We start from the raw sequence: 13,025 nt of genomic DNA, 5'->3' as shown, positions 1-13,025 counted from the left end.
TATTCTCTCTCTCCTCCTCCTCCTCCTTCTCCTCCTCCTCCCCCTCTCTCTCTCTCTCTCTCTCTATTCTCTCTCTCCTCCTCCTCCTCCCCCTCTCTCTCTCTGTTTATTTTCTCTCTCCTCCTCCTCCCCTCTCTCTCTGTTTATTCTCTCTTTCCTCCTCCTCCTCCTCCTCCCCCCTCTCTGTCTATTATCTCTCCTCCTCCTCCTCCTCCTCCTCCTCCCCTTTCACTGTCTATTCTCTCTCCTCCTCCTCCTCCCCTCTCTCTGTCTATTCTCTCTCTCTCTCTCCTCCTCCTTAATATCTCTGTCTATTTTCTCTCTCTCTCCTCCCCCCTCTGTCTATTCTCTCTCTCCTCTCTCACCCTCTCTCTGTTTATTTTCTCTCTCCTCCTCCTCCCCCTCTCTCTCTGTTTATTCTCTCTCTCCTCCTCCTCCTCCCCCTCTCTCTCTCTGTTTATTCTCTCTCTCCTCCTCCTCCCCCTCTCTCTCTGTTTATTCTCTCTCCTCCTCCTCCTCCCCCTCTCTCTCTCTGTTTATTCTCTCTCTCCTCCTCCTCCCCCTCTCTCTCTGTTTATTCTTTCTCAGGGTCCCCGTGGTACCCCAGGTCCTGCAGGACTCAACGGGAAGTTAGGAAAGAGGGTGAGACTTAGTGAGCTGTGTGACATTGTCGTCATGCTCCACAAACTCTATACAGATGTTCTGAACTGTTGTTGTACTCCTTGATCAGATACAACCAACTGTTACTACAACACGTCTTTTCTCTCTCGCCTGGCCTGTCCATTCATTGACAGTAGTGTCAGTGGTAGTGTGTAGGTTATGAGTGTTAGGGTGTGCTGTGTCCCTGGCACATAGCTGTGTTACTCTGTATGTGTGTCCTCTCCTAGGGCCGGGCCGGAACGGATGGAGGGCGTGGAGCACCGGGGGAGACAGGGGGAAAAGTAAGCTCCCTAAAATCACATCTCATCACATTGCAGTGGGTGAAAATCAGAGTAAATTGTGTTAAGGCAGAACCCCTGCTGCTCAAGTTTGTTTGTGTGTAGTGTACTGTACCTGCACAGTGGATAGTTTGTTTGTGTGTAGTGTACTGTACCTGCATGGTGGATAGTTTGTTTGTGTGTAGTGTACTGTACCTGCACAGTGGATAGTTTGTTTGTGTGTAGTGTACTGTACCTGCACAGTGGATAGTTTGTTTGTGTGTAGTGTACTGTACCTGCACAGTGGATAGTTTGTTTGTGTGTAGTGTACTGTACCTGCACAGTGGATAGTTTGTTTGTGTGTAGTGTACTGTACCTGCACAGTGGATAGTTTGTTTGTGTGTAGTGTACTGTACCTGCACAGTGGATAGTTTGTTTGTGTGTAGTGTACTGTACCTGCACAGTGGATAGTTTGTTTGTGTGTAGTGTACTGTACCTGCATGGTGGATAGTTTGTTTGTGTGTAGTGTACTGTACCTGCACGGTGGATAGTTTGTTTGTGTGTAGTGTACTGTACCTGCACAGTGGATAGTTTGTTTGTGTGTAGTGTACTGTACCTGCACAGTGGATAGTTTGTTTGTGTGTAGTGTACTGTTCCTGCATGGTGGATAGTTTGTTTGTGTGTAGTGTACTGTACCTGCACAGTGGATAGTTTGTTTGTGTGTAGTGTACTGTTCCTGCACAGTGGATAGTTTGTTTGTGTGTAGTGTACTGTACCTGCACAGTGGATAGTTTGTTTGTGGATAGTTTGTTTGTGTGTAGTGTACTGTACCTGCACAGTGGATAGTTTGTTTGTGTGTAGTGTACTGTACCTGCACAGTGGATAGTTTGTTTGTGTGTAGTGTACTGTACCTGCACAGTGGATAGTTTGTTTGTGTGTAGTGTACTGTTCCTGCATGGTGGATAGTTTGTTTGTGTGTAGTGTACTGTACCTGCACAGTGGATAGTTTGTTTGTGTGTAGTGTACTGTACCTGCACAGTGGATAGTTTGTTTGTGTGTAGTGTACTGTACCTGCATGGTGGATAGTTTGTTTGTGTGTAGTGTACTGTACCTGCACAGTGGATAGTTTGTTTGTGTGTAGTGTACTGTACCTGCACAGTGGATAGTTTGTTTGTGTGTAGTGTACTGTACCTGCATGGTGGATAGTTTGTTTGTGTGTAGTGTACTGTACCTGCACGGTGGATAGTTTGTTTGTGTGTAGTGTACTGTACCTGCACAGTGGATAGTTTGTTTGTGTGTAGTGTACTGTACCTGCACAGTGGATAGTTTGTTTGTGTGTAGTGTACTGTACCTGCACGGTGGATAGTTTGTTTGTGTGTAGTGTACTGTACCTGCACTGTACCTGCACAGTGGATAGTTTGTTTGTGTGTAGTGTACTGTACCTGCACAGTGGATAGTTTGTTTGTGTGTAGTGTACTGTACCTGCACAGTGGATAGTTTGTTTGTGTGTAGTGTACTGTACCTGCACAGTGGATAGTTTGTTTGTGTGTAGTGTACTGTACCTGCACATGGTGGATAGTTTGTTTGTGTGTAGTGTACTGTACCTGCACTGCACAGTGGATAGTTTGTTTGTGTGTAGTGTACTGTACCTGCATGGTGGATAGTTTGTTTGTGTGTAGTGTACTGTACCTGCACAGTGGATAGTTTGTTTGTGTGTAGTGTACTGTACCTGCACAGTGGATAGTTTGTTTGTGTGTAGTGTACTGTACCTGCACAGTGGATAGTTTGTTTGTGTGTAGTGTACTGTACCTGCACGGTGGATAGTTTGTTTTGGAATGATCAGAACTATTGTTGTGTTGGCCAGTTAATCTGACTGATCCAATTAACTATGTGTTCTATCGAGGTAGCAACAGGATTGTAAACTAATTAATGTTTCCACGGGAATTGTCGAATGAAGTCTTCATTTTCACTTGCTAAATAACCATAGAGCTATCAGAGGTTTTAATACGGAGTTTATTAGTCATATTAACCACGCCAGCGATTCAATAGTTTACAGCTGCAGGAAGAGCTTGGTAAATAGGACAGCAGTGTCTTTATCGGTCAGAACAGTGTTCCAGAACGGAACAGCTAACACTCTGGGCTCGCAGTCCCAGCCAGAGACACTACACACACACACACACACACACACACACACACACACACACACACACACACACACACACACACACACACACACACACACACACACACACACACACACACGCACGCTCACACGCTGTTCCCAGTCAGAGCTAATAACACACTGCCAGATGGGAGAGTCCACAGGGAAGGTATCTCAATCCATTGTGTGTGTGTGTGTGTGTGTGTGTGTGTGTGTGTGTGTGTGTGTGTGTGTGCGTGTGTGTGTGTCTGTGTTGTAACTATGTTTCGATCTCATGCTCTTGGGTCTATTTATCCTCAGGGGGACAGAGGCTTCGACGGACTGCCAGGTCTCCCAGGAAACAAGGGCCACAGAGTGAGTGAGGACTAGCAACCCACGTCTCTACTGTCTGTCTTTCTCTCCTCCTGAGACTGTGTGCGTGTTTTGACATTTATGTGTGGGAAGCATTTGTGACTGCTGATGTGTTTAATGGCATTGAACATCAAGTCTACATACGCCTTACACAGTATATCATGTATGTTCTCCTAGGGGGAGAGAGGGAAGCCTGGACCACATGGGCCTGATGGAGAGTCAGGAGAAAAGGTGAGGACAAAAACAACCATAAATGTACTATAGGGTCCTGCGGAGTAACCATACCCAGCATCCCCTTCAGCAAAGTAACCATACCCAACATCCCCTTCAGCAAAGTAACCATACCCAGCATCCCCTTCAGCAAAGTAACCATACCCAACATCCCCTTCAGCAAAGTAACCATACCCAGCATCCCATTCAGCAAAGTAACCATACTCAACATCCCCTTCAGCAAAGTAACCATACCCAACATCCCCTTCAGCAAAGTAACCATACTCAACATCCCCTTCAGCAAAGTAACCATACTCAACATCCCCTTCAGCAAAGTAACCATACCCAGCATCCCCTTCAGCAAAGTAACCATACCCAACATCCCCTTCAGCAAAGTAACCATACCCAGCATCCCATTCAGCAAAGTAACCATACTCAACATCCCCTTCAGCAAAGTAACCATACTCAACATCCCCTTCAACAAAGTAACCATACCCAGCATCCCATTCAGCAAAGTAACCATACCCAGTATCCCCTTCAGCAAAGTAACCATACTCAACATCCCCTTCAGCAAAGTAACCATACCCAACATCCCCTTCAGCAAAGTAACCATACCCAGCATCCCCTTCAGCAAAGTAACCATACCCAGCATCCCCTTCAGCAAAGTAACCATACCCAACATCCCCATCAGCAAAGTAACCATACTCAACATCCCCTTCAGCAAAGTAACCATACCCAACATCCCCTTCAGCAAAGTAACCATACACAACAACCCCTTCAGCAAAGTCACCATACCCAACATCCCCATCAGCAAAGTAACCATACCCAACATCCCCTTCAGCAAAGTAACCATACCCAACATCCCCTTCAGCAAAGTAACCATACCCAACATCCCCTTCAGCAAAGTAACCATACCCAACAACCCCTTCAGCAAAGTAACCATACTCAACATCCCCTTCAGCAAAGTAACCATACCCAGTATCCCCTTCAGCAAAGTAACCATACCCAACATCCCCTTCAGCAAAGTAACCATACCCAACATCCCCTTCAGCAAAGTAACCATACCCAACATCCCCTTCAGCAAAGTAACCATATCCAACATCCTCTTCAGCAAAGTAACCATACCCAACATCCCCTTCAGCAAAGTAACCATACCCAACATCCCCTTCAGCAAAGTAACCATACACAACATCCCCTTCAGCAAAGTAACCATACCCAACATCCCCTTCAGCAAAGTAACCATACCCAGCATCCCCTTCAGCAAAGTAACCATACCCAACATCCCCTTCAGCAAAGTAACCATACCCAACATCCCCTTCAGCAAAGTAACCATACCCAACATCCCCTTCAGCAAAGTAACCATACCCAGTATCCCCTTCAGCAAAGTAACCATACCCAACATCCCCTTCAGCAAAGTAACCATACCCAGTATCCCCTTCAGCAAAGTCACCATACCCAACATCCCCTTCAGCAAAGTAACCATACCCAACATCCCCTTCAGCAAAGTAACCATACCCAACATCCCCTTCAGCAAAGTAACCATACCCAGCATCCCCTTCAGCAAAGTAACCATACCCAACATCCTCTTCAGCAAAGTAACCATACCCAACATCCCCTTCAGCAAAGTAACCATACCCAGCACTTGTAACAGTGTAACTTTAGTCTGTCCCTGAACCAGGGACCCTCTGCACACATCAACAACTGACACCCACGAAGCATTGCGCTACCCATCGCTCCACAAGAGCCGCGGCCCTTGCAGAGCAAGGGGAACAACTACTTCTAGGTCTCAGAACGAGAGACGTCACCGACTGAAACACTATTAGCGCGCACCACCGCTAACTAGCTAGCCATTTCACATCGGCCACGCTCACCCCCCTTTTGACCTCCTCCTTTTCCGCAGCAATCAAATCAAATCAAATGTATTTATATAGCCCTTCGTACATCAGCTGATATCTCAAAGTGCTGCACAGAAACCCAGCCTAAAACCCCAAACAGCAAGCAATGCAGGTGTAGAAGCACAGTGGCTAGGAAAAACTCCCTAGAAAGGCCAAAACCTAGGAAGAAACCTAGAGAGGAACCAGGCTATGTGGGGTGGCCAGTCCTCTTCTGGCTGTGCCGGGTAGAGATTATAACAGAACATGGCCAAGATGTTCAAATGTTCATAAATGACCAGCGTGGTCAAATAAAAATAATCACAGGCAGAACAGTTGAAACTGGAGCAGCAGCACGGCCAGGTGGACTGGGGACAGCAAGGAGTCATCATGTCAGGTAGTCCTGAGGTATGGTCCTAGGGCTCAGGTCCTCCGAGAGAGAGAAAGAAAGAGAGAAGGAGAGAATTAGAGAGAGCATACTTAAATTCACAAAGGACACCGGATAGGTATAATAAACTGACCCTAGCCGCCCGACACAAACTACTGCTGCATAAACACTGGAGGCTGAGACAGGAGGGGTCAGGAGACACTGTGGCCCCACATCAATGTAACTGACACCCACGATGGATCGTTACCCATCTCTCCACAAAAGCCGCGGCCCTTGCAGAGCAAGGGGAACCACTACTTCAAGGTCTCAAAGCGAGTGACGTCACCGATTGAAACGCTATTAGCGCGCACCACCGCTAACTAGCTAGCCATTTCACATCGGTTACACACTCACCATTGAGATGAAAATGAAAAACTTTGAATTTTTGAGACATCTCTGTCGTTCTGGCTTTTGTTCACAAGCAATGCAAATATCAATGATTAAAATCCAGTGAAGATTATAAATTAGTTTCAGACAAATTTTCGGCTATTGATGATGAATTGTGTTCAGGGCAAGGCATGTTAGTTATGTGAAAGGGGGGATAGAGGACGGGTGTGATGTATTACGTAGACATATCTGTCAGTCAACATATTTCTTTAATAGGACAGAGAGGCACATGAAGAGAGGACAGTATTCTCTCTCTGTTGACTCTTTCTCATGTCATTTTTTAGGGTTTAGATGGACCCGTAGGGCCGAGTGGACAGCCCGGTGAACCTGTGAGTAACCACGTCACACACACACACACACACACACACACACACACACACACACACACGTTCCTCCTCCCCACAGGCGGCTCAATGACCGCAGTATGCCCAGGCTGATTCACACTCCATCTTTATCCCAGCAGGTGAGGAGAAGGTCCAGTGGGGCTCTGCCTCTCTAAATGGATCACCCAGCAACCAAAGAAATAGAGGACTGCATTAGACATGTTAGGAGGGCTATGTTAAGGCTCACGCTGAATGTGGATCTATGTGGATGTGGATCATGCTGTTGAGGCCGTCTGAGTCAGAATCGTGCGAAAATGTCATTTTCCGTGATTCTACATGTAAAAATCGGTTTGCAATCGGTTCGCAACTACAGTACACCCTGCAGGCAAACGCTATTGGTGTATCCGAGCCCTTAACTACAGAGACTCAGGGAAATAGAGGAGCTGGGGGTTTGGATGAGAGAGAGAGGGGAAGTGAGGGGGGAAGGGGGAGAGAGGGAGAGAGATAAATGTGAGAGAGGAATTCAGTGGGTGGTGAATGAGATAAGAGCGAGTTAGAGAGTGAGGGAAAGGGAGCGCGAGATGGTAGAGATGAAATCCTGGCCTGAATGATTATATTTCCATATCAATCACTTCAAGGGAGATCACAGATGTGGCTTTGGAACAGGTGGCTTGGCCGAGGTACAAAGAGCGATGCTGACAAAAACAACACACGCAGAGACACCCCCCAACCCGCTTCATCTCTCTTCACAGACACACACACTCACTCTCACACAAATACACACTTGCCCATATGCGCACAGGCTCATTAACTCGCTCTTCCTCAGACACTCACACACACATACACACACAGACACACACACTCAAACATACTTACAATATTTCTCAAACACACACACACAAATGCATGATGAGCACACAGAAACACACACCAACACGCACACAGACACACACATATATACTGTATATACAGTATCAGTCAAAAGTTTGGACACAGCTACTCATTCAAGGGTTTTTCTTTATTTTTCAAACGTTTTACATTGTAGAATAATAGTGAAGACATCAAAACTATGAAATAACACATGGAATCATGTAGTAACCAAAAAAGTGTTGAACAAAATCAAAATATATTTGATATTTGAGATTCTTTAAAGTAGCCACCCTTTGCCTTGATGACAGCTTTGTACACTCTTGGTATTCTCTCAACCAGCTTTATGAAGTAGTCACCTGGAATGCATTTCAATGTGTGCCTTGTTAAAAGTTCATTTGTGGAATTTATTTCCTTCTTAATGCATTTGAGCCAATCAGTTGTGTTGTGACAAGGTAGGGTTGGTATACAGAAGATAGCCCTATTTGTTAAAAGACCAAGTCCATATTCAGGCAAGAACAGCTTAAATAAGCAAAGAGAAATGACAGTCCATCATTACTTTAAGACATGAAGGTCAGTCAATCCTGAACATTTCAACAACATTGAAAGTTTCTTCAAGTGTAGTCACAAAAACCATCAAGCGCTATGATGAAACTGGCTCTCATGAGGACCGACACAGGAAAGGAAGAGCCAAAGTTACCTCTGCTGCAGAGGATAAGTTCATTAGAGTTTACTGCACCTCAGAAATTGCAGCCCAAATAAATGCTTCACAAAGTTCAAGTAACAAACACATCTCAACATCAACTGTTCAGAGGAGACCTCCATGGTTGAATTGCTGCAAATAAACCACTACTAAAGGACACCAATAATAAGAAGAGACTTGCTTGGGCCAAGAAACATGAGCAATGAACAAGACCAGTGAAAATCTGTCCTTTGGTCTGATGAGTCCAAATTTGAGATTTTTGGTTGCAACCTCTGTGTATTTGTGAGATGCAGAGTAGGTGAACAGATTCTCTCCGCATGTATGGTTCCCACCGTGAAGCATGGAGGAGGAGGTGTGGTGGTGTGGGAGTGCTTTGCTGGTGACACTGTTTGTGATATATTTAGAATTCAAGGCACACAACCAACATGGCTACCACAGCATTCTGCAGTGACACTACATCCCATCTGGTTTGCGCTTAGTGGGACTATCATTTGTTTTTCAACAGGACAATGACCCAACACACCTTCAGGCTGTGTCACCTGCCTAAAGGACTACCGACCCGTAGCACTCACGTCTGTAGGCATGAAATGCTTTGAAAGGCTGGTCATGGCTCACATCAACACCATTATCCCAGAAACCCTAGACCCACTCCAATTTGCATACTGCACCAACAGATCCACAGATGATGCAGTCTCTATTGCACTCCACACTGCCCTTTCACACCTGGACAAAAGGAACACCTACGTGAGAATGCTATTCATTGACTACAGTTCTGCGTTCAACACCATAGTGCCCTCAATGTTCATCGCTAAGCTAAGGACCCTGGGAGTAAACACCTCCCTCTGCAAATGGATCCTGGACTTCCTGACGGGCCGCCCCCAGGTGGTAAGTGTATGTAACAACACATCCGCCGCGCTGATCCTCAACACGCTGATCCTCAAACCTCAACATGCTCAGTCCCCTCCTGTGCTCCCTGTTCATTCATGACTGCACGTCCAGTCACGACTCCAACACCATCATTAAGTTTGCTGATGACACAACAGTGGTAGGCCTGATCATTGTCGATGAGACAACCTATAGGGAGGAGGTCAGAGACCTGACCATGTGGTGCAAGGACAACAACCTCTCCCTCAAAGTAATCAAGACCAAGGAGATTATTGTGGACTTCAGGAAAAGGAGGACCGAGCATGCCCCCATTCTCATCAATGGGGCTGTAGTGGAGCAGGTTGAGAGCTTCAAGTTCCTTCGCGTCCAAATTCCCAACAAACTAACATGGGCCAAGCACACCAAGACAGTCGTGAAGAGGGCATGACAAAACCTATTCCCTCTCAGGAGACTGAAAATATTTGCCATGGGTCCTCAGATCCTCAAAAGGTTTTACAAGCTGCACCATTGAGAGCATCCTGACGGGTTGCATCACTGCCTGGTATGGCAACTTCTCGGCCTCTGACCGCAAGACACTACAGAGGGTAGTGCGTACGGCCTAGTACATCACTGGGGCCAAGCTTCCCGCCTTCCAGGACTTCTATACCAGGCGATATCAGAGGAAGGCCCTATGAATTGTCGAAGACTCCAGCCACCCTAGTCATAGACTGTTCTCTCTGCTACCGCACGACAAGCGGTACCGGAGCGCCAAGTCTAGGTCCAAGAGGCTTCTAAACAGCTTCTACCCCCAAGCCATAAGACTCCTGAACAGCTAATCAAATGGCTACCCCCCCCCCCCCCTATTCTATGCTGCTGCTACTCTCTGTTATTATCTATGCACTTTAATAACTCTGCCTATTACCTCAGTTACCTCGACACCGGTACCCCCTGTATATAGCCCCGCTATTGTTATTTACTGCTGCTCTTTAATTATTTGTTATTCTTATCTCTTACTTAAACATTTTTATTTTTTTTCTTAAAACTGCATTTTTGGTAATTAAGGGCTTGAAAGTAAGCATTTCACTGTAAGGTCGACAGTACACCTGTTGTATTTGGCGCATGTGACAAATACAATTTTATTTTATTTGATAAAGGCTATTTGACGAAGAAGGAGATTGATGGAGTGCTTCATCAGATGACCTGGCCTCCACAATTTTAATTATTTATTGGATTTTATTTAACCTCTATTTAACTAGGCAAGTCAGTTAATTAAGAACAAATTCTTATTTACAATGATGGATGACCAAAAGGCAAAATTCCTGTTGTGGGGATGGGGGCTGGGATTAAAAATAAATAAATAATATATAAATATAGGACAAAACACATATCACGACATGAGAGACAACACAACACTGACAACAACATGGTAGCAACACAACATGGTAGCAGTCACCTGACCTCAACCCAATTGAGATGGTTTGGGTGAAGTGAAGGAAAAGTGAGTGAAGGAAAAGCAGCCAAGAAGTGCTTAGAATATTTGGGAACTCCTTCAAGACGGTTGGAAAAGCATTCCAGGTGAAGCTGGTTGAAAGAATACCAAGAGTGTGTAAAGCTGTCATCAAGGCAAAGGGTGGCTACTTTGAAGAATCTCAAATATCAAACTTATTTTTATTTGTTTAACACTTTTTTGGTTACTACATGATTCCATCTGTGCTATTTCATAGTGTTGATGTCTTCACTATTATTCTACAATGTAGAATATAGTAAAAACAATGAAAACCCCTTGAATGTGTAGGTGTGTCCAAGCTTTTGACTGGTACTGTATACTGTACCTGTATTTGTCATAATTTGAGGATGTATATAAATATACATTAGCTTATATGAACCTGATACAGTATTGATCAGTGTGCTGTGTTTGACTCTAGGGTGCCAGAGGACTTGTCGGACCCAGAGGGTCACCTGGGCCACCTGGGCAGCCAGTAAGTCAACATCCAACCTTCAACTTAATGCTGTTCAATGGGCAATTTACCAACCTTCAAACCAGTCTGATATTAATAGATAACATTGAATACAGTTAAATCTGATTAGCTGTCTTTCTCTTTCAGGGTATTACGGGTGTGGATGGAGTTCAAGGGTCAAAGGGCAACCTGGTCAGTATTTTAAACTTAACTTTGGACTCAAAATGATAACAGTTGATCCATGATGACTATAATGGGCGAATAAAAGCTTTCTAAAGATGGTGTTTAGAAACACAATCAGACCTGTGGAATGTGAGTGACTTTCATTCATTAAAGTAAACACAGCTAAAAAAGCATTGACCACAGTGGAGTAGCAGTCCCATGACCCTGTTTAGGATTCCTAGCATGTGGGGCTCTGACCATGTGACCAGGGTTGTGTGAAGAGAAAGTGTGTGTGACGCTTCTTGTTGTTTTGTCTCAGGGGCCACCTGGAGAGACAGGGCCCAGCGGTCAACAAGGAAATCCTGGATTACAGGTAACCCACAACCTCACACAATGTCAACACACAACAACATGTTGTCAAAAACATCATCCATAAAAAAACACAGTCTCAACACTTTCTTTGTCTTTCCCTTATGTCTCTCTCTCTCTCTCTCTCTCTCTCTCTCTCTCTCTCTCTCTCTCTCTCTCTCCCTCACTCTCTCCCTCACACACACATGCACACACACACACATTAACCTGATTAATGCTTTGTTCTGGTCCAGGGCCTTCCTGGTTCTCAGGGTCCCATCGGCCTGCCAGGAGAGAAGGTAGGGACTGTGCATCTCTCTTCCTATCAGATTTAAAGACCTGATCTTGTGACCGCTATCAGCTCCGCCCCCAGGGGAGGCTGGCCTTGAACGCTGTGACCCAGTACCAGCCACTCCTGACTCCCATTCAGATTACAGAGGACACATGACAGGAAATGAATATCCAGGAAACACAAACTGGAACACACACACAGGCAGGCAGGGAGTCAGTGCTGTGCTATCACACACCAGAGCCTCCTGACACTATAGCATGGCTACTCAACTACTATTTCCTAGGTGATAAAGGTCCGGATGGATATTGTCTTCATCGGCGTAGTAACAAACCTTGTGAGTCGTGACCCACATGACCCCAGACTGTTCACTCTCCTCTTGTTGGCAGAAAGAACATTTAGCTGTTTTTAACTAAATTTCCCTACAATCCTTCTACACATTTTGTCATGGAGTGGAGAGAAAATTGTGCAGTTTTAAGCTCATTTCCTTCAATTTTGTGTCAACAAAATCAATGGGGGCCCCCATGGGCATATAATCTATCCATGATAACTACAAGATTTAGATAGCGGGTTAGCCTAACATACCTACCTAGCTAACATGGGCTAGTTGATCAACTGTACATAACTGACATGTTAGAAATAGCTCTCTAATGTCTGTCAGTGAATGACACAACAAGAGGACAACTTCCCATACACTACCACATGTAAAAAATGCACCTTGTGCATTCTACTGTTACAACTCTCAACCACATTAATAAATTGAAAGCCTAAGGTTGAGTATGGCTGCACTAGAGGCTAATCATAGTCTAAAACACATACACCCTGTATCACATTGTTGTAGTCTGGTTGTTACCCTTCAGATTGATTTGTATATACAGTAAGTTTCACCACTCATGATCTGTCTCTGTCCCCCACAGGGTCCCCAGGGGTACGGTGGGCTGCAGGGACTCTCTGGTATCGATGGCCCTACTGTAAGTACATCCGTCTGATTCTTCCTCAGCAGCACCGATAGCGCTGACCTTACCAGGGTGCAATACAGAACAGAAGGCATTAGGAAAGTTCTCCAACGCAGCATTTCAATTAGCTCTGTCGAATGAAGGACCTGTTTACTAAAGGGCTTAGCTAAACGTCCATCCACATGGCTTTACGTAACAGGAAACAGGGCTTATGTTTCGTGTGTACTGTCG

At 45.2% G+C, this 13,025-nt stretch overlaps 1 protein-coding gene across 1 annotated transcript in view; it reads left to right on the top strand.

Annotated features, from left to right (window-relative positions):
* Positions 1–13,025, top strand: part of LOC139421286 (collagen alpha-1(XI) chain-like) — an 81,577-nt gene that overhangs the window by 35,907 nt on the left and 32,645 nt on the right. The window contains exons 16-25 of the mRNA XM_071172018.1: positions 589–642; positions 888–941; positions 3,379–3,432; positions 3,607–3,660; positions 6,609–6,653; positions 11,007–11,060; positions 11,187–11,231; positions 11,521–11,574; positions 11,804–11,848; positions 12,756–12,809. Coding sequence (XP_071028119.1) covers positions 589–642; positions 888–941; positions 3,379–3,432; positions 3,607–3,660; positions 6,609–6,653; positions 11,007–11,060; positions 11,187–11,231; positions 11,521–11,574; positions 11,804–11,848; positions 12,756–12,809 — 513 coding nt within the window. The remainder of the gene's footprint in view (positions 1–588; positions 643–887; positions 942–3,378; positions 3,433–3,606; positions 3,661–6,608; positions 6,654–11,006; positions 11,061–11,186; positions 11,232–11,520; positions 11,575–11,803; positions 11,849–12,755; positions 12,810–13,025) is intronic.

The sequence above is a fragment of the Oncorhynchus clarkii genome, chromosome 12 (genome assembly GCF_045791955.1).
Source record: "Oncorhynchus clarkii lewisi isolate Uvic-CL-2024 chromosome 12, UVic_Ocla_1.0, whole genome shotgun sequence".
Taxonomy (NCBI): domain Eukaryota; kingdom Metazoa; phylum Chordata; class Actinopteri; order Salmoniformes; family Salmonidae; genus Oncorhynchus; species Oncorhynchus clarkii.
The sequence above is the reverse complement of the archived record's forward strand: the minus strand, read 5'-3'. Positions and strand labels throughout refer to the sequence as shown.